This window comes from Triticum urartu, chromosome 5 (genome assembly GCF_003073215.2).
Source record: "Triticum urartu cultivar G1812 chromosome 5, Tu2.1, whole genome shotgun sequence".
Lineage (NCBI taxonomy): Eukaryota > Viridiplantae > Streptophyta > Magnoliopsida > Poales > Poaceae > Triticum > Triticum urartu.
The window spans coordinates 166,952,124-166,974,839 of NC_053026.1; the positions used below are offsets into that span (position 1 = coordinate 166,952,124).

At 44.9% G+C, this 22,716-nt stretch overlaps 2 protein-coding genes across 4 annotated transcripts; one reads left to right on the plus strand and one right to left on the minus strand.

Annotated features, from left to right (window-relative positions):
• The first annotated feature begins 297 nt into the window (after positions 1–297).
• LOC125508279 lies at positions 298–8,949 on the plus strand. 3 transcript variants are annotated; one of them, XM_048672940.1, is made up of 5 exons: positions 298–462; positions 547–825; positions 1,386–2,394; positions 2,686–2,919; positions 8,499–8,949. In XM_048672940.1, the coding sequence occupies exons 2-4, from the start codon at positions 602–604 to the stop codon at positions 2,917–2,919; spliced, it is 1,467 nt and encodes a 488-aa protein (XP_048528897.1). In that variant the 5' UTR covers positions 298–462; positions 547–601; the 3' UTR covers positions 8,499–8,949. The 3 variants fall into 3 exon arrangements, with proteins under 3 accessions (XP_048528897.1, XP_048528896.1, XP_048528895.1); XM_048672939.1 differs by having other exon boundaries at positions 301–467; positions 2,686–2,834; XM_048672938.1 differs by having other exon boundaries at positions 302–462; positions 2,686–2,834.
• Positions 8,950–10,586: 1,637 nt separating this feature from the next.
• On the minus strand, positions 10,587–12,424 carry LOC125555789 (pentatricopeptide repeat-containing protein At4g02820, mitochondrial). The gene is made up of 2 exons (XM_048718634.1): positions 12,113–12,424; positions 10,587–12,001 (listed from the first exon to the last, which is right to left on the minus strand). Exons 1-2 carry the CDS (start codon positions 12,383–12,385, stop codon positions 10,742–10,744), a joined length of 1,533 nt encoding a protein of 510 aa, XP_048574591.1. The 5' UTR covers positions 12,386–12,424; the 3' UTR covers positions 10,587–10,741.
• Between the last annotated feature and the right edge of the window lie 10,292 nt (positions 12,425–22,716).

Here is a 22,716-nt window from a genome sequence, read left to right on the forward strand (position 1 = left end):
CCCGTCAAATTGATTGCTCGTTGGATAGACGGAGCGGCAAAACGGAAAGGAGGGACCGGATGCTGGCCAAAATATGAAGGTCACCGTGAAAAAAAAAATGTGCCGTGCCGATATATGGGACCTGGTTGGGTTGATTTTTCATTTCGGTCCTGCATATTGGCGGTTATTTTGCGGGATGTGAGATATAGCACACTAGAGTTTTTTTACTGCTAGAGACGCCGGGGAAAACCTAGGACGAGGATTGAGGAGGCGAGATCCTGGACCGCGACCGTCCCGTCCCCTCCTAAAACCCCAATCTTGTCGGGTTACGCGCCCTCATTTCCATTCCCCTCCCCCTCCTCCGCCGGCGCCTCCTCCTCCGCCTCCCTCCTTCCCATCCCACGGCGCACAAAACCCTCGACACCCTCATTTCTCCCGGCCTCCTTCCGTTCCGCCCGCGCCCCCACTTTGTCGCTTCTCTGGGTGGGGTGGTGTCGCGTTTCTTCCTCTTCCCCCCTTTCTCTGGTGGTGGCTCCTCCGGTTCTCATGTGCCTTGTTTCGCCGCAGGTGCGGGCGGTGTGTGCGCCTAGGGCGGTGGTCATTTTTGCTGTCTGCGAGGAGGATGCAGGCCACCGGGAGCGTGACCTGGGTCGTCGGCGCCCAGGCGTCCGTCTTGGGGAGATGCAGCGGCGGGGTGCCCTACCCTTCGTCGTCGTCTTCTGCTTCCTCTGGTAGGTCCCAGGGGCTCGGCACGGTGCGGTGCTGCGTGCAGGCGCAGGAGAAGAAGCCACGGGTGAGGAAGACCAAGGAGGAGCGGAGGGAGATGGTCGAGTCCTTCGTTGACATGTACTGCCCCCATCTCTTTCCCTCTCGCCTCAGTTAATTGTAGTTTTGAATTCTCTGTGTGTAGGTCTGTACCGTCTAATTAAGATGCTCATCCTTCTGATTGTTGGTGCTAAAATGAAGTTGCTAGTAGGATTTAGTTCACACGTTTGGTGCCCTCTGTTTGTTACTAGGATTTAGTTCACACGCTTTGCGATTGTTGGTAGTTTGTTTTACAACCTTTATAGGAAGTTTGCGTCGCAAGCCTACTTTTCTAGCGCATTGTTTCTTAGAATCATGATTTAACCTATATGTTCTATGATTCTGATTATGTTTTTTTCGCGGCGTGATCTAGACTATGATTTTATCCACTGTTTCTTATTTTTGCATTTTGGTTTATCTGATTGGAATGCGACGGTGTGGGAGTGTGTCTTTCTCTTGAGCCTCGTTTTGCACGAAGATTTTATAGAGGTTAAAGATATGAGCAAACCAGCTTTCCCCGTTTCATCATATGTGCTTTGTGCATGTCGAGTATTTCTTTTCCTCGTAGTAATCCAATTGGCGCTGCTGTCGTCTCATTTCAGGTATCGGGTTTCAAACAACGGGAAATTTCCTTCAGTCAATCTTACACACAAGGAAGTTGGAGGATCATATTATATAGTCCGTGAAATTATGAGAGATATCATCCAAGAGAACAGAGTTCTTGGCCCTGGTGACTTGAATGCTAAGACGTTGAGTTTTCAGGATTGCCCTGATTCTTCAGAATTATCAAATAGGCATGAATTGGGCCAAGACAACATAGAGATATTAGATATGTCTGATGGGTATCATGGCAACAAAGATTATGTGCTGGAAATGTCTGACAAGGATGAAGCATTTTCATTGCAAACGAACTTCATCAGCACTCAACAGTTACTGACCTCATCTGATATCTTGGAATCTGGTATTCTGAACAGTGTACTCCAAAATGGGAATGTAGCAGATGCAACATGCTTGGAGCCAAACCTTGAGAAACAAGACGAAGCCTTGCGTGGGAAACCAAGGGAGTCTCAGACTAATAGTTCTGAGATGCAAGCCCCATCTCTTGCTCATGTTTCTGATTTGCATAAGGAAATTGAGGTCACCAATGCAGGGGATGAGCATGAGGAAACAACCAGTAGCATCACTGATGAAGTCACTCTTTCCCCAGAACGTAGTGTTGTTTCTCAAACAAATGGTGCACTTCTACATGAGCATGTGACATCACCTGACGAATGTGGTGTCACAACTAATACTGCTGTTGATGAGGCTATTGTTTTCTCAGAAAATAATGGCGTTCTTCAGACAGATCAGATCCTTATACAGGAGCATGAGATAGTACCTGAAACATCAAGTATCGAGACAGAAGTTGTTCAGGTTGCAGATGGCCAATTTAGATCTGCAACACCTGCAACTCAAATGGATGCTTATACCTCGAATACAAGTGCAGCAACAATAGAATCAGCTGTGTCCATTGATCATCATGATGTGGTTGAGCGACCACTGCTTGGTGCCAGCCCTAACGAACAACGAAAGCCAGAAGATCTTGCCTCTCGACCAGCAATGGATACAAAGGTTAGTCCATAAGTCTATGCAGTTTTTTACAAGAATTTCACCATCTTTACTAAACTGTGCATAATCATGTGATAAGATTGTATGGTTGTATGTATCAATGTATCATAGCCTTTATGGAATCGCTTATCTTCCAGTGACCATTATCTCTCCTCTGACATTGTTGTGTTTACTGATTTATTCTATGTCCTCGAATGACACACTGTGTCTACTTTTGCTTGGACCATTTTTTCTTGTAATTTATTTGCTGCATATTTTGGTATGTCCAATTCATATTATTCTGCATCTTTTCAGGGTTTTCTGCAAAAGGAATACAACCACAACACGGTAGAGAAAGATGTAAGTGAAATCAAGAAATCGGTATCTGGCATCACAGAAGAAGAGCGTGAGGCAAGCAAGGCTAATCATGAACATGGGATAAGTGCGACAACAACGATCGGCAGGCATGCACTTTGCATTCTGACATTGCGTTGCATGCTTACTGTTTATAATTTTCTGCATACATCGCAAAAGGCCATAACATATTAGGTAAGTAAAAAATAATAATCAAAATTCATCATGTTTCTCATCTTCCTGTACCTGTTAAAGCTATATTATGCATTTTGTTACATGGTTTACATCCTGTAGAGGTATCGTTTGAATCAGTGCACGCAATAATGTAAACTCATGTGAGGTTACCCTGCACATCTTAGCGCGAATTGAGGCAAAAGTGGAGCTTCGGAACAGTTATAGGTGATCAAGCTGCGAAATAGCATGCTAGTAGATACTCCATTGATAACTGCATTTGGCATTCTGTCAGCGGCACATGATGCAATAGTTATGTGCATGCGTGAGCATCTCCCCCCCCCTTTCCTCCCACTCACTTCTTTCGAGAGAAACTCCTTCTCTAGAAAGGATCCATTCTTAGCAACGAATGTCTTGCCTTCGGATCTGTGATAGAAGGTGTACCCAACAGTTTCCTTTGGGTATCCTATGAAGACACATTTCTCCGATTTGGGTTCGAGCTTATCAGGTTGAAGCTTTTTCACATAAGCATCGCAGCCCCAAACTTTAGAAACGACAACTTTGGTTTCTTGCCAAACCATAGTTCATAAGGCGTCGTCTCAACGGATTTTGATGGTGCCCTATTTAACGTGAATGCGGCCGTCTCTAAAGCATAACCCCAAAACGATAGCGGTAAATCAGTAAGAGACATCATAGATCGCACCATATCTAGTAAAGTACGATTACGACGTTCGGACACACCATTACGCTGTGGTGTTCCGGGTGGCGTGAGTTGCGAAACTATTCCACATTCAAATGTACACCAAACTCGTAACTCAAATATTCTCCTCCACGATCAGATCGTAGAAACTTTATTTTCTTGTTACGATGATTTTCAACTTCACTCTGAAATTCTTTGAACTTTTCAAATGTTTCAGACTTATGTTTCATTAAGTAGATATACCCATATCTGCTTAAGTCATCTGTGAAGGTGAGAAAATAACGATATCCGCCACGAGCCTCAATATTCATCGGACCACATACATCTATGTATGATTTCCAACAAATCTGTTGCTCTCTCCATAGTACCGGAGAACGGTGTTTTAGTCATCTTGCCCATGAGGCACGGTTCGCAAGTACCAAGTGATTCATAATCAAGTGGTTCCAAAAGTCCATCAGTATGGAGTTTCTTCATGCGCTTTACACCGATATGACCTAAACGGCAGTGCCACAAATAAGTTGCACTATCATTATCAACTCTGCATCTTTTGGCTTCAACATTATGAATATGTGTATCACTACTATCGATATTCAATAAAAATAGACCACTCTTCAAGGGTGCATGACCATAAAAGATATTACTCATATAAATAGAACAACCATTATTCTCTGATTTAAATGAATAACCGTCTCGCATCAAACAAGATCCAGATATAATGTTCATGCTCAACGCTGGCACCAAATAACAATTATTTAGGTAATACTAATCCCGAAGGTAGATGTAGAGGTAGCGTGCCGACTGCGATCACATCGACTTTGGAACCATTTCCCACGCGCATCGTCACCTCGTCCTTAGCCAATCTTCGCTTAATCCGTAGTCCCTGTTTCGAGTTGCAAATATTAGCAACAGAACCAGTATCAAATACCCAGGTGCTACTGAGCATTAGTAAGGTACACATCAACATGTATATCACATATACCTTTGTTCACCTTGCCATCCTTCTTATCCGCCAAATACTTGGGGCAGTTCCGCTTCCAGTGACCAGTCTGCTTGCAGTAGAAGCACTCAGTTTCAGGCTTAGGTCCAGACTTGGGTTTCTTCTCTGAGCAGCAACTTGCTTGCTGTTCTTCTTGAAGTTCCCCTTCTTCTTCCCTTTGCCCTTTTTCTTGAAACTACTGGTCTTGTTGACCATCAACACTTGATGCTCCTTCTTGATTTCTACCTCCGCAGCTTTCAGCATTGCGAAGAGCTCGGGAAATCTTATTCATCCCTTGCATATTATAGTTCATCACGAAGCTCTTGTAGCTTGGTGGCAGTGATTGAAGAACTCTGTCAATGACACTATCACGAAGATTAACTCCCAGCTAGTCAAGTGATTATGGTACCCAGACATTCTGAGTATATGTTCACTGACAGAACTATTCTCCCCCATCTTGCAGCTATAGAACTTATTGGAGACTTCATATCTCTCAATCCGGGCATTTGCTTGAAATATTAACTTCAACTCCTGGAACATCTCATATGCTCCATGACGTTCAAAACATCGTTGAAGTCCCGATTCTAAGCCGTAAAGCATGGCACACTGAACTATCGAGTAGTCATCAGCTTTGCTCTGCCAGACGTTCATAACATCTGGCGTTGCTCGCTAGCAGGCCGGCACCCAGCGGTGCTTCCAGGACGTAATTCTTCTGTGCAGCAATGAGGATAATCCTCAAGTTACGGACCCAGTCCGTGTAATTGCTACCATCATCTTTCAACTTTGCTTTCTAAGGAACGCATTAAAATTCAACGGAACAACACGGGCCATCTATCTACAACAACATAATGCAAATACTATCAGGTACTAAGTTCATGATAAATTAAAGTTCAATTAATGAAATTACTTAAGAACTCCCACTTAGATAGACATCTCTCTAATCATCTAAGTGATCACGTGATCCATATCAACTAAACCATGTCCGATCATCACGTGAGATAGAGTACTAATGGTGAACATCACTATGTTGATCATATCTACTATATGATTCACGCTCGACCTTTCGGTCTCCGTGTTCCGAGGCCATATATGTATATGCTTGGCTCGTCAAGTATAACCTGAGTATTCCGTGTGCAACTGTTTTGCACCCGTTGTATTTGAACGTAGAGCCTATCACACCCGATCATCACGTGGTGTCTCAGCACAAAGAACTTTCGCAACGGTGCATACTCAGGGAACACTTCTTGATAATTTGTGAGAGATCATCTTATAATGCTACCGTCAATCAAAGCAAGATAAGATGCATAAAAGATAAACATCACATGCAATCAATATAAGTGATATGATATGGCCATCATCATCTTGTGCTTGTGATCTCCATCTTCGAAGCACCGTCATGATCACCATCGTCACCGGCGCGACACCTTGATCTCCATCGTAGCATCGTTGTCGTCTCGCCAATCTTATGCTTCACGACTATCGCTACCGCTTAGTGATAAAGTAAAGCATTACAGGCGATTGCATTGCATACAATAAAGCGACAACCATATGGCTCCTGCCAGTTGCCGATAACTCGGTTAGAAAACATGATCATCTCATACAATAAAATTTAGCATCATGTCTTGACCATATCACATCACAACATGCCCTGCAAAAACAAGTTAGATGCCCTCTACTTTGTTGTTGCAAGTTTTACGTGGCTGCTACGGGCTTAGCAAGAACCGTTCTTACCTACGCATCAAAACCACAACGATAGTTTGTCAAGTTGGTGCTGTTTTAACCTTCGCAAGGACCGGGCGTAGCCACACTCGGTTCAACTAAAGTTGGAGAAACTGACACCCGCAAGCCACCTGTGTGCAAAGCACGTCGGAGAACCAGTCTCGCGTAAGCGTACGCGTAATGTTGGTCCGGGCCGCTTCATCCAACAATACCGCCGAACCAAAGTATGACATGCTGGTAAGCAGTATGACTTATATCGCCCACAACTCACTTGTGTTCTACTCGTGCATATAACATCAAACATAAAACCTAGGCTCGGATGCCACTGTTGGGGAACGTAGTAATTTCAAAAAATTTCCTACGCACACGCAAGATCATGGTGATGCATAGCAACGAGAGGGGAGAGTGTTGTCTACGTACCCTCGTAGACCGAAGCGGAAGCGTTGACGCAACGTAGAGGAAGTAGTCGTACGTCTTCCCGGTCCAACCGATCCAAGCACCGTTACTCCGGCACCTCCGAGTTCTTGGACACACGTACAGCTCGATGACGCACCCCGGGCTCCGATCCAGCAAAGCTTCGGGGAGGAGTTTCGTCAGCACGACGGCGTGGTGACGATCTTGATGTTTAACCGTCGCAGGGCTTCGCCTAAGCACCGCTACAATATGATCGAGGTGTAATATCGTGGAGGGGGGCACCGCACACGGCTAAGGAACGATCAAGATCAACTTGTGTCTAGGGTGCCCCCTGCCCCCGTATATAAAGGAGCCAAGGGGGGGTGCGGCCGGCCCTAGTAGGAGGCGCGCAGGAGGAGTCCTACTCCTACCGGGAGTAGGACTCCCCTCCCTTTCCTTGTCCAAGTAGGAGAGGGGGAAGGAGAGAGAAAGGAAGGGGGGCGCCGCCCCTCCCTCCTTGTCCAATTCGGACTAGGGGGAGAGGGGGCGCGCGGCCTGCCCTGGCTGCCTTTCCTCTTCTCCACTTTAGGCCCATGAGGCCCATTAACCCCCCGGGGGGTTCCGGTAACCCCCCGGTTCTCCGGTTTTATCCGAAACTTCCCCGGAACACTTCCGGTGTCCGAATATAGCCGTCCAATATATCAATCTTTATGTCTCGACCATTTCGAGACTCCTCGTTATGTCCGTGATCATATCCGGGACTCCGAACAACCTTCGGTACATCAAAATACATAAACTCATAATGAAACTGTCATCGTAACTTTAAGCGTGCGGACCCTACGGTTCGAGAACAATGTAGACATGACCGAGACACGTCTCCGGTCAATAACCAATAGCGGGACCTGGATGCCCATATTGGCTCCTACATATTCTACGAAGATCTTTATCGGTCAGACCGCATAACTACATACGTTGTTCCCTTTGTCATCGGTATGTTACTTGCCCGAGATTCGATCGTCGGTATCCAATACCTAGTTCAATCTCGTTACCGGCAAGTCTCTTTACTCGTTCCGTAATACATCATCTCACAACTAACACATTAGTTGCAATGCTTGCAAGGCTTATGTGATGTGTATTACCGAGAGGGCCCAGAGATACCTCTCCGTCAAACGGAGTGACAAATCCTAATCTCGAAATACGCCAACCCAACATGTACCTTTGGAGACACCTGTAGAGCTCCTTTTTCATAGTACTGCACTTTAGCAAGTAACATTTTATAGAAGCCACATTTTTAGTGTGTAACATTTTTGCAAAGCCAAACTTTTGTAGTACACAGTGAAACCTCGACAGAACACAGAACTGTATTTTTAAAGACTTAAGTGTAATTTTGTGAACTGGCTGCTCAAGAACGTAGGTCAGTTTTGTTCTTTTGCCCACACCCCTGATTTGAATGTTTAAAGTTTTACCCTTTCCATTTACTTTTCTGGTTGCTTAAATTTTTGTTTGGTTCATTGGAATGTGATTTTTTGTGGGGTGGTTAGTTAGTGAAATGCTATATCGCATATTTACTGTCGGAGGAAAGAGATGTGGTGACTGCCAAGTGCAAGGAAAGGAAGAAGAAAAGCATAAAATCAGATTACTTGGGGTCAACCATGCCAAATCACATCTTGCTTACTTTCCCAGGAATGATTAACCCAGCTCAAAAAAAGGGGAATGGGATTAACCATGCCAAACGTTTAATAACTTACACTTTATATATTCAACAATGCATCATGACCTTTTGTCTCTCTCATGTTCTGCTTTAATGACCTGCAGGAGAACTGGGAAGGGACAGCAGAAGAAAGAGGACAACCTATTTTGGCTTATCGTAAGGGCATTTGTTGTTTCTATGTCCAAGTTGTGGGCAAAATGAGTGATGGGCGAAATGCATCTTTATCTGGTACTTCCTGGGATGTCTTCCTGCCTACTAGGAAACGAGAAGCGCTTTGCGGAGCTCCAATCTCCCTGATGCATATAGATGTTCTTCTTGCGCAGCACTTTGGGTGTTTTGTTATGCTTGGTTTAGTTTATAGCCTATTTTTGTAGCTCAGATGTATCGTTTGGTCAACTTGCTCTGCTTTGTCAAGTTGACACTGCCAACTCTAGAGAAGTACTCAGGAGTTTCTTATTTTGTAGGAGTAAGATCTGTCTTGAGCTCTGAAAGCAACAGTTCGTACATTCTCCGATTTAATCGAGCATGAATGATTTCCTGTTGACTTTTCTGCAATTATGGAAGCTTGTTCCTTTAGTCACAGCAGAGCAGCGTTTAGCAACCGCCTCAATTATATCCTTGTGACATATGAACCTATCCAGATTCGCACAACTTTTTGCTCTTGATACACAAAACCCATAGAGTATTTTAAGCACAGAAATGAACAAATTTCGTACTCCCTCTGTTCACTTTTATAAGACATTTAAGACAGCACATAAAACAGTTCAATTCCAGCTGTCCTAAATGACTTACAAAAGTGAATAGAGGGAGTACTTTACACTTGAATGTAAGGGTACTGCTCAGAGTTAAAACAGGGTCACTTTATACAAATATATAACTTATGTACAATTCCATTCATAACTAATCTTGCTGTGTTTGCTACTACCTCCGTAAAGAAATATAAGAGCATTTATAGATCACTAAAATAGTGATCTAAATGCTCTTATAGAGGGGGTACTTCGCTATAACTAAAGGATGACACATAGATCGGCTTATTTGGAGGAATGGAACCAACAACATGGGAGAAAATTGCAACATACAAATGGTATGGGTAGAACTAATGTAAATCCTATTTGGGGTAGGATTTGGAAATTATCTTGTCCGACAAAGGTGAAATTTTCCATTTGGCGTACTTTGCATGAAACTCTCCCGTGTTGTGTTACACTTGCTAATAGACATATGAAAGTTTTGCCCATCTACCCATCATGTTTGAATGGACCAGAAGATACAGAACACGTGTTGTTTCTATATCAGAGGGCGAAAGAGGTTTGGGAAAAGCTGGGGTTGTATGAGATGGTTAGGAAAACTTGCGTTGTTGATCGTGCAAGCGATTGTATGAGATGGTTAGGAAATCTTGCGTTGTTGATTGTGCGGGCGAGGCGGTACTTGAGTTTTTACTTCTTATGCCAGATCAAGATTTAGCTATTTTGGGCCTTCAGAATGCACGTGAACTGATTGCTATAACAACTTGGTATTTATGGTGGAATACACGTAAGCTGGTTCATGAAGAAAAGTCTCAAGATGCGTACCAAACTTCGATGGGGGCTCGTGCTATAATAGCAAACTATGTTAATGCCCACTCTTCGAAGGTAATTAGTAAAACTGGGGGATGTAGCAGACCTCTTATAGGTTTTGTTAAGCTGAATGTTTGATGCTTCTTTCAATCATGGTCTGCTTAGAGGCACAACGGGGGCTGTTCTTAGGGATGATAAAGGAAGGTTCATTGTTGGCGGAAATTGGAAGATTGATTGATGTGCTCATGTTTTGACAGCAGAAACGTTGACCCTAAGATTTGGCTTATTACTTGCACAAAAGACGGGATGCAATCGTCTTGTTATTAACTCAGACAATATGAAAGTGATTGACACAATGAAGAATGGAGAACATTCCGCAGGAGCGGCGGCGGCAGTGTTTGATGATTGTTTTTTTATTCCGTGTGATTTCCCTCTTACTAGTTTTGAACATTGTAATAGGGAAGCAAATAAGGTTGCTCATGAACTTGCTAGGTTAGCGAAATTTTCTGTGACAAGGGATTGGTTTGAGGAGCTTATGTTTGAAATTGTATCTTTTCTTATTGACGATGTAACTATTATTTCCAATTAATAAAGTTGATGTTTTATTAAAAAAAAAGGATGACACATAAAGACTGTTAATTATTCAACTCCAAGAACGGAAGCTACGTATTAGTTCAAGTTTATGCCTGCCATCATTCTGCTTCAGATTTGTAAATCCAAATGAACCATGACAGGTCATATCAACAAGCATCACATCCTGGAGCATCCAATCTAACACAGCCTATTATTACATCTCAAGACATTATTGTTGAAACTTCACCAATTGGGTACTTGCTAGTCGATTTCAACAATCTCCTAGTTTCGTCATCCATTGAGACCTTATCCTCGTCCATTCGTTCATCAATTATCAGAGGCATCATTTCAGCTTTAGCGTACGTGCGCAGGACTGAGTTATATATCTCAGTTGTGACATAGCCTGCATCTCTAAGCACAACGAGGAGCTCCTCTGCAGCTTCAATGTCACCTCTCTTCTCAATCTGCGAAAAAAGAGCCGCGACGAGTTGTGGGTTTGGCTCCCATTTCTCCAAGCTTGACAATGCTTTCTTAAGGCATTCCATAACTTTGGCCGTCCTCTCGTCGTTGCCAAGGTAACCCCAAACGAATAACTCCCAAGTGCTATAGCTGGGCTTGACTCCTTTCTGCACAATGTATTGAAGAAAACTCTCTGCCTTCTCCATGTTGCCATTCTTGATGTAAAATGAAAGGATGGTGTTTGGGATCCTTGAATCTTTTGTTCCTGACTCTGACTCCCATTCGCCGTAAACGCACTCTGCTGCTGCAATATCGCCAAACCTTGTAAGCGAAGTAAGCATGCACTTGTACTCGGCGTCACTGAACTTCCTGAAGGTTTGTCTCATCTTGCTCCACACCCTGTCCAAGTTACCTCTATCTGACAGGCTTGCGTACATGGTGAGTAGTGATGAGTAGGCGGCTCGCTCCTTCCTGGAGGCCCTCTTCTCCATCTCCACAAGCGCATCCCGGCCTTTGACATGAAGACCGGCATTGATGTAAATGCTGGCCAGCAGGCTGAAGGTCATCCAGTCAGGGACCACCCTGTCATCTTTCATGAGATCAAAGACCTTCTCCGCGCTTTTCACGCTGTTGTTCCTGGAGCAGTAGGTGAGCCATATGTTGTACGTGACCAGGTCTGGGATGGTGTACCTCCTGAGCTCCTTGATCATCTCGGGCACCTTCTCCAGCTCGCCGGTCGACATGTAGAGCGACATCATGTGGTTGAATGGGAGTGCGCAGGTGAGGTACCCTGCGCCAGCCATCTCCTTGAGCATGGCCTCGGCCTTGTCCCGGGCGCCGTGCTGCACGTAGGCGTGCAAGAGGGAGTTGCAGGTGGACGGCCCCTTGGCCCGCTCGGGGACGTCCTCGAAGAACTTTTCGGCGCTGGCCAGGCCCCGCACCTTGGCGACGAGGTCGAGGTGGACGGCGTGGTCCCCCGGCAGCAGCCTGATCTCCGGCTGCGTCCTCATCCACTCGCAAATCTGCATTCGTGGCGGGGCGGGGCGGGGTCAAGTCGACAGGCAATACGGCAAACAGTTGGCGGGCGGGCGCGCGCTGCTAGGTGCAACGCGTTGGCAATGGCGCGCGCGTACCTCGAGGGCGTGCTTGAAGCGGCGGCACTTGCGGAGCTCGCGGACGACGCGGTTGAGCTGGTACTTGTGCACCGCCCGGCCTTCCTCCGCCCATCGGCGCAGCACCACCACCGCGCTCCGCTTCGGGTAGATGAGCTTCAGCAGACGCTTCCCCAGCGTGTCCCCGCCCCCGCCGGAACTCGCCCCTCCAGTTCCTCCTGTTGACGCCGCCGGGGCGGAGGCGGACAGCAGCCTCGCGTAGCCGGCGGCGGCCGCTAGTCGGCGGGAGAGCATCGCTTCGCAATATAGGGAGAAAAAAAAATGTCCTGTTCGCTTGGAACTAACGGGCTAGCGAATATAGGGAGAAAAAAAGTCTAATTCTCAGGCCTGGTACTGGGAGGCCCATCGCAGGCCCACATAGAAAAAGGGTGCTTTGTAGTGTCTGAATCAGGATCATGAATCTCCACATGAAGGATTATCAACAGAAAGAAGTGCGTGAATGCGATAAAATTTCACAAATCCTACCTAGTAGGCGCAAAAATGACGGTGAAAAAAATCTCATAATTTGGACTCATCAGGATCATACACACGGTAACCAACAACAATCTCTAGTAGTGTGCTTGCACAGCCAGCTCCTGAGCTAGAGCACTCTATGGGGCTTGCCATGGCGACAAACTCAACACCCTAGCCTTGTTGTCCAGCAGGTGGCTCAAAGCTGCCATGAGAGCCTCATCGCTGAATCCACCTTGCTCCATGACGGCGTTGTCCAGGTCAGCGTGGACGTCGATGGACTTGCTCTCCCTAATGGCGGTTGCCACCTCCTTCACGGCCTCAGTCATGTTGGTGAAGACACTGATCTCCTCCTTCATTAGGCCGCCCCTCTTCCTCTTCCTATCGACCACGGGGACATTCTCAAAATGGCTTGTTAGAGCCATCAATGACTGCCTCTACGTCCGGGGTGCCTGGGAACTCCGACATGGGCGAATCGAGAGGCTCACCGGAGCCCATGGCATGCTTACTGGCTGCCAGCCCGAAGGAGAAGACGTGTTGCATCTAGTTATAGTTCTGGATGGGTGTGTTGAGGAACTCAGCGTCTTTGGGGTGGTCCCAAGAAAGAAGCACAAAAGTTGTTAGTTACGAGTAGGCAATGGTTGTCGGTGTGAAAAATAAGGGGCAGTGAGCTAACCGTGACATGGCCGATGTGCTCTGCCTCCAGAACGATCGAGCAAGTGTTCTAACCCCATGAAGTGCCTGTAAGGTCTCTGAGCTTGGAGCTCATCGAGGGGGGCTGGGAGTCCTCGACGTAGGACGCATCGAACTGGCTGTCGGACAGGACAAGGGTGTGACTAAGATCTTGCATGCGTGGTCATGTCCTACAATCCTAGCACACATTGATAACAAGCATAACACATTGTCAAGCCCATGGGACAGGGGGTACCCATGCCCGTCTGCCTGCGGCCCAAGGCATGGCGCCTGGCGTGGGCCCAACACGGCCCATCTTCGGGACTTCACGAGCAGGATCCTCGCGAGGGCCCCCCCGCCTCACGAGGTGGGCATCGGCAAGCATCACCAGGAGCTCCCCGAGGGCCTCGCACCGGGCGGCCTCCTGATACGTCTCCAACGTATTTATAATTTTTGATAGTTCCATGCCGTTATATTATCATTCTTGGATGTTTTACAATTATTTTATAGCAACTTTATATTATTTTTTATGACTGGCCTATTGACATAGTGCCCAGTGCCAGTTGCTATTTTTTTGCTTGTTTTTACTTACAGAAAATCAAATAACAAATGGAGTCCAAATGCAGCAAAACATTTTGGAGAATTTTTCTAGACCAGAAGACATAGGATGGACCAAAGAAGTACCGCAGGGGTGCCCCGAGGGGGGCACAACCCACCTGGGCGCGCCTGGGGGCCCAGGCGCTCCCTGGTGGGTTGTGCCCACCTCGGTGGCCTCTCGCACTGCCTCTTTGCTTTATAAATACCCCAATATCCCAAAAACCCTAGGGGAGTCGACGAAACACAATTCCAGCCGCCGCAAGTTCCAGAAACCACAGATCCAATCTAGACACCATCACGGAGGGGTTCATCATCCTCATTGGTGCCTCTCCGATGATGCGTGATTCGTTCATTGTAGACCTACGGGTCCGTAGTTAGTAGCTAGATGGCTTCCTCTTGTTAGAATCGGGGCTCTGTAGACCCAAGATAGATTCGAACTCTGGAGTGCGTGCGAATAACCCAACCTCCACAGTCTGCCAACACGTCGATCCCTTGGCCTAGATCGATGAACTAGAATGGAAAGAGACACAACGGTTTACCCAAGTTTGGGCCACCTTGCGGTGTAATACCCTACTCCTGCTTTGTGGTGGATTATCCTCGAGGTGGGCTGAGGATGAACTGGTACATAGGAAGAACAACCCCAGGAGGTGTGTTCTTATGCTTGTGTGAGCTGGTGAGGGTGCGGATGGTCTGAATGACCATCCCCTTTTTATGGTGGTGGCTAGGCTATATTTATAGTGGCCTTGGTCCTCTTTCCCAAAACGAAGGAAGGAAGGGATCCCACAACGACCAAATTCAATGGGAGACAACTAGTACATCTTATCCTGATGAAAGGTGGTCTTTGCCTGCAAAGCTTCTGGTCGTGACGCCGTGGTGGGCTCGGCAATGACCTCCGTCCTGCCGTCCTGGCGGTCTTGGTCTTGTAGCACAGAAATGGAAACATTTGGTTGATTCCTCGGGACTTCGCGCCTGCGCTTGCCTCTTTAACACCAAAGAGGAAACCTGCTACACTGCGTCGCTGGCGCCCTCCTGGCCTTGGTCGTCATGGCTTGCGTCATCTTAGCCTCACGAGGTGGGCGCCTGCATAGGAAACTCCGCTCCTCAGGAGCCATCCTAGGGAGGCCACTCCCTCTAGAGGTCTTGGTGAAGGAAATATGCCCTAGAGGCAATAATAAAGTTGTTATTTATATTTCCTTATATCATGATAAATGTTTATTATTCATGCTAGAATTGTATCAACCGGAAACTTGGTACATGTGTGGATACATAGACAAAACACCGTGTCCCTAGTAAGCCTCTACTATACTAGCTCGTTAATTAAAGATGGTTAAGTTTCCTAACCATATACATGTGTTGTCATTTGATGAACAGGATCACATCATTAGGAGAATGATGTGATGGACAAGACCCATCCGTTAGCTTAGCATAATGATCGTTACGTTTTATTGCTATTGTTTCTTCATGACTTATACATATTCCTCTGACTATGAGATTATGCAACTCCCGAATACCGGAGGAACACCTTGTGTGCTATCAAACGTCACAACGTAATTGGGTGATTATAAAGATGCTCTACAGGTGTCTCCGAACGTGTTTGTTGGGTTGGCATAGATCGAGATTAGGATTTGTCACTCCGAGTATCGGAGAGGTATCTCTGGGCCCTCCCGGTAATGCACGTCCCTTTTTCATCGGTATGTTACTTGCCAGAGATTCGATCGTTGGTATCTCAATACCTAGTTCAATCTCGTTACTGGCAAGTCTCTTTACTCGTTCCGTAATACATCATCTCACAACTAACTCATTAGTTGCAATGCTTGCAAGGCTTATGTGATGTGCATTACCGAGAGGGCCCAGAGATACCTCTCCGACAATCGGAGTGACAAATCCTAATCTCGAAATACGCCAACCCAACATGTACCTTTGGAGACACCTGTAGAGCACCTTTATAATCACCCAGTTACGTTGTGACGTTTGGTAGCACACAAAGTGTTCCTCCAGCAAACGGGAGTTGCATAATCTCATAGTCATAGGGACATGTATAAGTCATGAAGAAAGCAATAGCAACATACTAAACGATCGGGTGCTAAGCTAATGGAATGGGTCATTCAATCAGATCATTCACCTAATGATGTGATCCCGTTAATCAAATAACAACTCTTTGTCCATGGTTAGGAAACATAACCATCTTTGATTAACGAGCTAGTCTAGTAGAGGCATACTAGTGACACTCTGTTTGTCTATGTATTCACACATGTATTATGTTTCCGGTTAATACAATTCTAGCATGAATAATAAACATTTATCATGATATAAGGAAATAAATAATAACTTTATTATTGCCTCTAGGGCATATTTCCTTCAGTCTCCCACTTGCACTAGAGTCAATAATCTAGTTCACATTGCCATGTGATTTAATACCAATAGTTCACATCACCATGTGATCAACACCCATAGTTCACATCAACATGTGACCAACACCCAAAGGGTTACTAGAGTCAATAACCTAGTTCACATCGCTATGTGATTAACACCCAAAGAGTACTAAGGTGTGATCATGTTTTGCTTGTGAGAGAAGTTTAGTCAACGGGTCTGCCACATTCAGATCCGTACGTATTTTGCAAATTTCTATGTCAACAATGCTCTACACGGAGCTACTCTAGATAATTGCTCCCACTTTCAATATGTATCCAGATTGAGACTTAGAGTCATCTGGATCAGTGTCAAAACTTGCATCGACGTAACCCTTTACGACGAACCTTTTTTCACCTCCATAATCGAGAAACATATCCTTATTCCACTAAGGATAATTTTGACCAATGTCCAATGATCTACTCCTAGATCACTATTGTATTCCGTTGCCAAACTCAGGGCAGGGTATACAATAGGTCTGGTACACAGCATGGCATACTTTATAGAACCTATGGCTGAGGCATAGGGAAGGACTTTCATTCTCTCTCTATCTTCTGCCGTGGTCAGGTTTTGAGTCTTACTTAGTTTCACACCTTGTAACACAGGCAAGAACTCTTTCTTTGACTGTTCCATTTTGAACTACTTCAAAATCTTGTCAAGGTATGTACTCATTGAAAAATTTATTAAGCGTCTTGATCTATCTCTATAGATCTTGATGCTCGATATGTAAGCAGCTTCACCAAGGTCTTTCTTTGAAAAACTCCTTTCAAACACTCCTTTATGCTTTGCAGAATAATTCTACATTATCTCTGATCAACAATATGTCATTCACATATACTTATCAGAAATACTGTAGTGCTCCCACTCACTTTCTTGTAAATACAGGCTTCACCGCAAGTCTGTATAAAACTATATGCTTTGATCAACTTATCAAAGCGTATATTCCAACTCCGAGATGCTTGCACCAGTCCATAGATGGATCGCTGGAGCTTGCATATTTTGTTAGCACCTTTAGGATTGACAAAACTTTCTTGTTGCATCATATACAACTCTTCTTTAATAAGTCCATTAAGGAATGTAGTTTTGTTTATCCATTTGTCAGATTTCATAAAATGTGGCAATTGCTAACATGATTCGGACAGACTTAAGCATAGATACGAGTGAGAAACTCTCATCGTAGTCAACACCTTGAACTTGTCGAAAACCTTTTTGCGACAATTCTAGCTTTGTAGATAGTAACACTACTATCAGCGTCTATCTTCCTCTTGAAGATCCATTTAATCTCAATGGCTCGCCGATCTTTGGGAAAGTCAATCAAAGTCCATACTTTGTTCTTATACATGGATCTCATCTCAGATTTCATGGCCTCAAGCCATTTCGCGGAATCTGGGCTCATCATCGCTTCCTCATAGTTCGTAGGCTCGTCATGGTCCAGTAACATGACCTCTAGAACAGGATTACCGTACCACTCTGGTGCGGATATCACTCTGGTTTACCTACGAGGTTCAGTAGTAATTTGATCTGAAGTTACATGATCATCATCATTAGCTTCCTCACTAATTGGTGTAGTAGTCACATGAACAGATTTCTGTGATGAACTACTTTCCAATAAGGGAGCAGGTACAGTTACCTCATCAAGTTCTACTTTCCTCCCACTCACTTCTTTCGAGAGAAACTCCTTCTCTAGAAAGGATCCATTCTCAGCAACGAATATCTTGCCTTCGGATCTGTGATAGAAGGTGTACCCAACATTTTCTTTTGGGTATCCTATGAAGACGAACTTCTCCGATTTGGGTTTGAGCTTATCAGGTTGAAACTTTTTCACATAAGCATTGCAACCTCAAACTTTGAGAAACAAAAGCTTAGGTTTCTTGCCAAACCATAGTTCATACGGTGTCGTCTCAACGGATTCAGATGGTGCCCTATTTAACGTGAATGTAGCTGTCTCTAATGCATAACCCCCAAATGATAGCGGTAAATCAGTAAGAGACGTCATAGATCGCACCATATCTAATAAAGCACGGTTACGACGTTCGGACACACCATTACGCTGTGGTGTTCCAGATGGCGTGAGTAGTGAAACTATTTCACATTGTTTTAACTGAAGGCCAAACTCGTAACTCAAATATTTTACTTCTGCGATCATATCGTAGAAACTTTTATTTTTGTTATGATGATTCTCCACTTCACTCTGAAATTCTTTGAACTTTTCAAATGTTTCAGACTTGTGTTTCATCAAGTAGATATACTCATATCTGCTCAAATCATCTGTGAAGATCAGAAAATAATGATACCTGCCGCGAGCTTCAATATTCATCGGACCACATACATCAGTATGCATGATTTACAACAAATCTGTTGCGTGCTGCATTGTTCCGAAGAACGGAGTCTTAGTCATCTTGCCCATGAGGCATGGTTCGCAAGCATCAACTGATTCATAATCAAGTGATTCCAAAAGTCCATCAGCATGGAGTTTCTTCATGCGCTTTACACCAATATGACCTAAACGGCAGTGCCACAAATAAGTTGCACTATCATTATTAACTTTGCATCTTTTGGTTTCAATATTACGAATATATGTATTACTACGATCGAGATCCAACGAACCATTTTCATTGGGTGTGTAACCATATATGTAAACAGAACAACAATTTATTCTCTTACTTAAATGAATAACTATATTGCAATAAACATGATCAAATCATATCCATGCTCAATGCAAACACCAAATAACACTTATTTGGGTTCAACACTAATCCCGAAAGTATAGAGAGTGTGCGATGATGATCATATCAATCTTGGAACCACTTCCAACACACATCGTCACTTTCACCCTTAACTCGTCTCTGTTCATTCTGCAACTCCCGTTTCGAGTTACTACTCTTAGCAACTGAACCAGTATCAAATACCGGGGGGTTGCTACGAACACTAGTAAAATACACATCAATAATCTGTATATCAAATATACCTTTGTTCACTTTGCCATCCTTCTTATCCGCCAAATACTTGGGGCAGTTCCGCTTCTAGTGACCAGTCCCTTTGCAGTAGAAGCACTCAGTTTCAGGCTTAGGTCCATACTTGGGTTTTTCACTTGATCAGCAACTTGCTTGTCGTTCTTCTTGAAGTTCCCCTTTCTTCCCTTTGTCCCTTTACTTGAAACTAGTGGGTTTTGTTTACCATCAACACTTGATGCTTTTCTTGATTTCTACCTTCGTCGATTTCAGCATCACGAAGAGCTTGGGAATCGTTTCCGTTATCCCTTGCATATTATAGTTCATCACGAAGTTCTACTAACTTGGTGATGGTGACTAGAGAATTCTATCAATCACTATCTTATCTGGAAGATTAATTCCCACTTGATTCAAGCGATTGTAGTACCCAGACAATCTGGGCACATGCTCACTGCTTGAGCTATTCTCCTCCATCTTTTCAGCTATAGAACTTGTTGGATACTTCATATCTCTCAACTCGGGTATTTGCTTGAAATATTAACTTCAACTCCTAGAACATCTCATATGGTCCATGACATTCAAAACGTCTTTGAAGTCCCGATTCTAAGCCGTTAAGCATGGTGCACTAAACTATCAAGTAGTCATCATATTGAGCTAGCCAAACGTTCATAACGTCTGCATCTACTCCTGCAATAGGTCTGTCACCTAGCGGTGCATCAAAACCATAATTCTTCTGTGCAGCAATGAGGATAATCCTCAGATCACGGATCCAATCCGCATCATTGCTACTAACATTTTTCAACTTAGTTTTCTCTAGGAACATATAAAATTAAACGGGGAGCAACATCGCGAGTTATTGATCTACAACATAGATATGCTAATACTACCAGGACTGAGTTCATGATAAATTAAAGTTCAATTAATCATATTACTTAAGAACTCCCACTTAGATAGACATCCCTCTAATCATCTAAGTGATCACGTGATCCAAATCAACTAAACCATAACCGATCATCACGTGAAATGGAGTAGCTTTCAATGGTGAACATCATTATGTTGATCGTATCTACTATATGATTCACGCTCGATCTTTCGGTCTCAGTGTTCCGAGGCCATATCTACATATGCTAGGCTCGTCAAGTTTAACCTGAGTATTCTACGTATGCAAAACTGGCTTGCACCCGTTGTAGATGGACGTAGAGCTTATCACACCCGATCATCACGTGGTGTCTGGGCACGACAAACTTTGGCAACGGTGCATACTCAGGGAGAACACTTTTATCTTGAAATTTAGTGAGAGATCATCTTATAATGCTACCGTCAATCAAAGCAAGATAAGATGCATAAAAGAAAAACATCACATGCAATCAATATAAGTGATATGATATGGCCATCATCATCTTGTGCTTGTGATCTCCATCTCCGAAGCACCGTCATGATCACCATCGTCACCGGCGCGACACCTTGATCACCATCGTAGCATCGTTGTCGTCTCGCCAATCTTATTCTTCCACGACTATCGCTACCGCTTAGTGATAAAGTAAAGCATTACAGCGCAATTGCATTGCATACAATAAAGCGACAACCATATGGCTCCTGCCAGTTGCCAATAACTCGGTTACAAAACATGATCATCTCATACAATAAAATTTAGCATCATGTCTTGACCATATCACGTCACAACATGCCCTGCAAAAACAAGTTAGACGTCCTCTACTTTGTTGTTGCAAGTTTTACGTGGCTGCTACGGGCTTAAGCAAGAACCGTTCTTAACTACGCATCAAAACCACAACGATAGTTTGTCAAGTTGGTGCTGTTTTAACCTTCTCAAGGACCGGGCGTAGCCACACTTGGTTCAACTAAAATTGGAGAAACTGACACTCGCCAGCCACCTGTGTGCAAAGCACGTCGGTAGAACCAGTCTCGCGTAAGCGTACGCGTAATGTCGGTCCGGGCTGCTTCATCCAACAATACCGCCGAACCAAAGTATGACATGTTGGTAAGCGGTATGACTTATATCGCCCACAACTCACTTGTGTTCTACTCGTGCACAACATCAACGCATAAAACCTAGGCTCTGATACCACTATTGGGGAACGTAGTAATTTCAAAATTTTCCTACGCACACGCAAGATCATGGTGATGCATAGCAACGAGAGGGGAGAGTGTTGTCCACGTACCCTCGTAGACTGTAAGTGCAAGCGTTAGCACAACACGGTTGATGTAGTCGTACATCTTCACGATCCGACCTATCAAGTACCGAACGTACGGCACCTCCGAGTTCAGCACACGTTCAGCCCGATGACGTCCCTCGAACTCCGATCCAGCCGAGTGTTGAGGGAGAGTTTTCGTCAGCACGACGGCGTGGTGACGATGTTGATGTTCTACCGATGCAGGGCTTCGCCTAAGCACCACTACAGTATTATCGAGGTGGACTATGGTGGAGGGGGGCACCGCACACGGCTAAGAGACGATCAACTTGATCAACTTGTGTGTCTAGAGGTGCCCCCTGCCCCTGTATATAAAGGAGCAAGGGGGGAGGCGGCCGGCCTAGGAGAAGGGCGCGCCAAGGGGGGAGTCCTACTCCTACCGGGAGTAGGACTCCTCCTTTCCTTGTTGGAGTAGGAGAGAAGGAAAGAGGGGGAGAGGAACAAGGAAAAGTGGGCTGCACCCCTTGTCCAATTCGGACCAGAGGGGGTGCATGCGCCTCCTTCCTTTTGGTCTCTCTCCTCTATTCCCGTATGGCCCAATAAGGCCCATATACTCCCCGACGAATTCCCGTAACTCTCCGGTACTCCGAAAAATACCCGAATCACTCGGAACCTTTCCGATGTCTGAATATAGTCGTCCAATATATCGATCTTTACGTCTCGACCATTTCGAGACTCCTCGTCATGTCCCCGATCTCATCCGGGACTCCGAACTCCGTCGGTACATCAAAACTCATAAACTCATAATATAACTGTCATCGAAACCTTAAGCGTGCGGACCCTATGGGTTCGAGAACAATGTAGACATGACCGAGACACGTCTCCGGTCAATAACCAATAGCGGAACCTGAATGCTCATATTGGCTCCCACATATCCTACGAAGATCTTTATCAGTCAGACGGCATAACAACATACATTGTTCTCTTTGTCATCGGTATGTTACTTGCCCGAGATTCGATCGTCGGTATCTCAATACCTAGTTTAATCTCGTTACCGGCAAGTCTCTTTACTCGTTCCATAATACATCATCCCGCAACTAACTTATTAGCTGCAATGCTTGCAAGGCTTGAGTGATGTGCATTACCGAGAGGGCCCAGAGATACCTCTCCGACAATCGGAGTGACAAATCCTAATCTCGAAATACGCCAACCCAACAAGTACCTTCAGAGACACCTGTAGAGCACCTTTATAATCACCCAGTTACGTTGTGACGTTTGGTAGCACACAAAGTGTTTCTCCAGTAAACGGGAGTTGCATAATCTCATAGTCATAGGA

What these genes read in the sequence shown, in the direction of transcription:
- LOC125508279 (XM_048672939.1), top strand. Translation starts at nt 602, where the DNA reads ATGCAGGCCACCGGGAGCGTGACCTGGGTCGTCGGCGCCCAGGCGTCC. An exon ending in GTCGAGTCCTTCGTTGACAT is followed by an intron (nt 826 to 1,385) that starts GTACTGCCCCCA and finishes GTCTCATTTCAG; the next exon opens with GTATCGGGTTTCAAACAACG. An exon ending in GACCAGCAATGGATACAAAG is followed by an intron (nt 2,395 to 2,685) that starts GTTAGTCCATAA and finishes GCATCTTTTCAG; the next exon opens with GGTTTTCTGCAAAAGGAATA.
- LOC125555789 (XM_048718634.1), bottom strand. Translation starts at nt 12,385, where the DNA reads ATGCTCTCCCGCCGACTAGCGGCCGCCGCCGGCTACGCGAGGCTGCTG. An exon ending in GCTTCAAGCACGCCCTCGAG is followed by an intron (nt 12,002 to 12,112) that starts GTACGCGCGCGC and finishes CCACGAATGCAG; the next exon opens with ATTTGCGAGTGGATGAGGAC.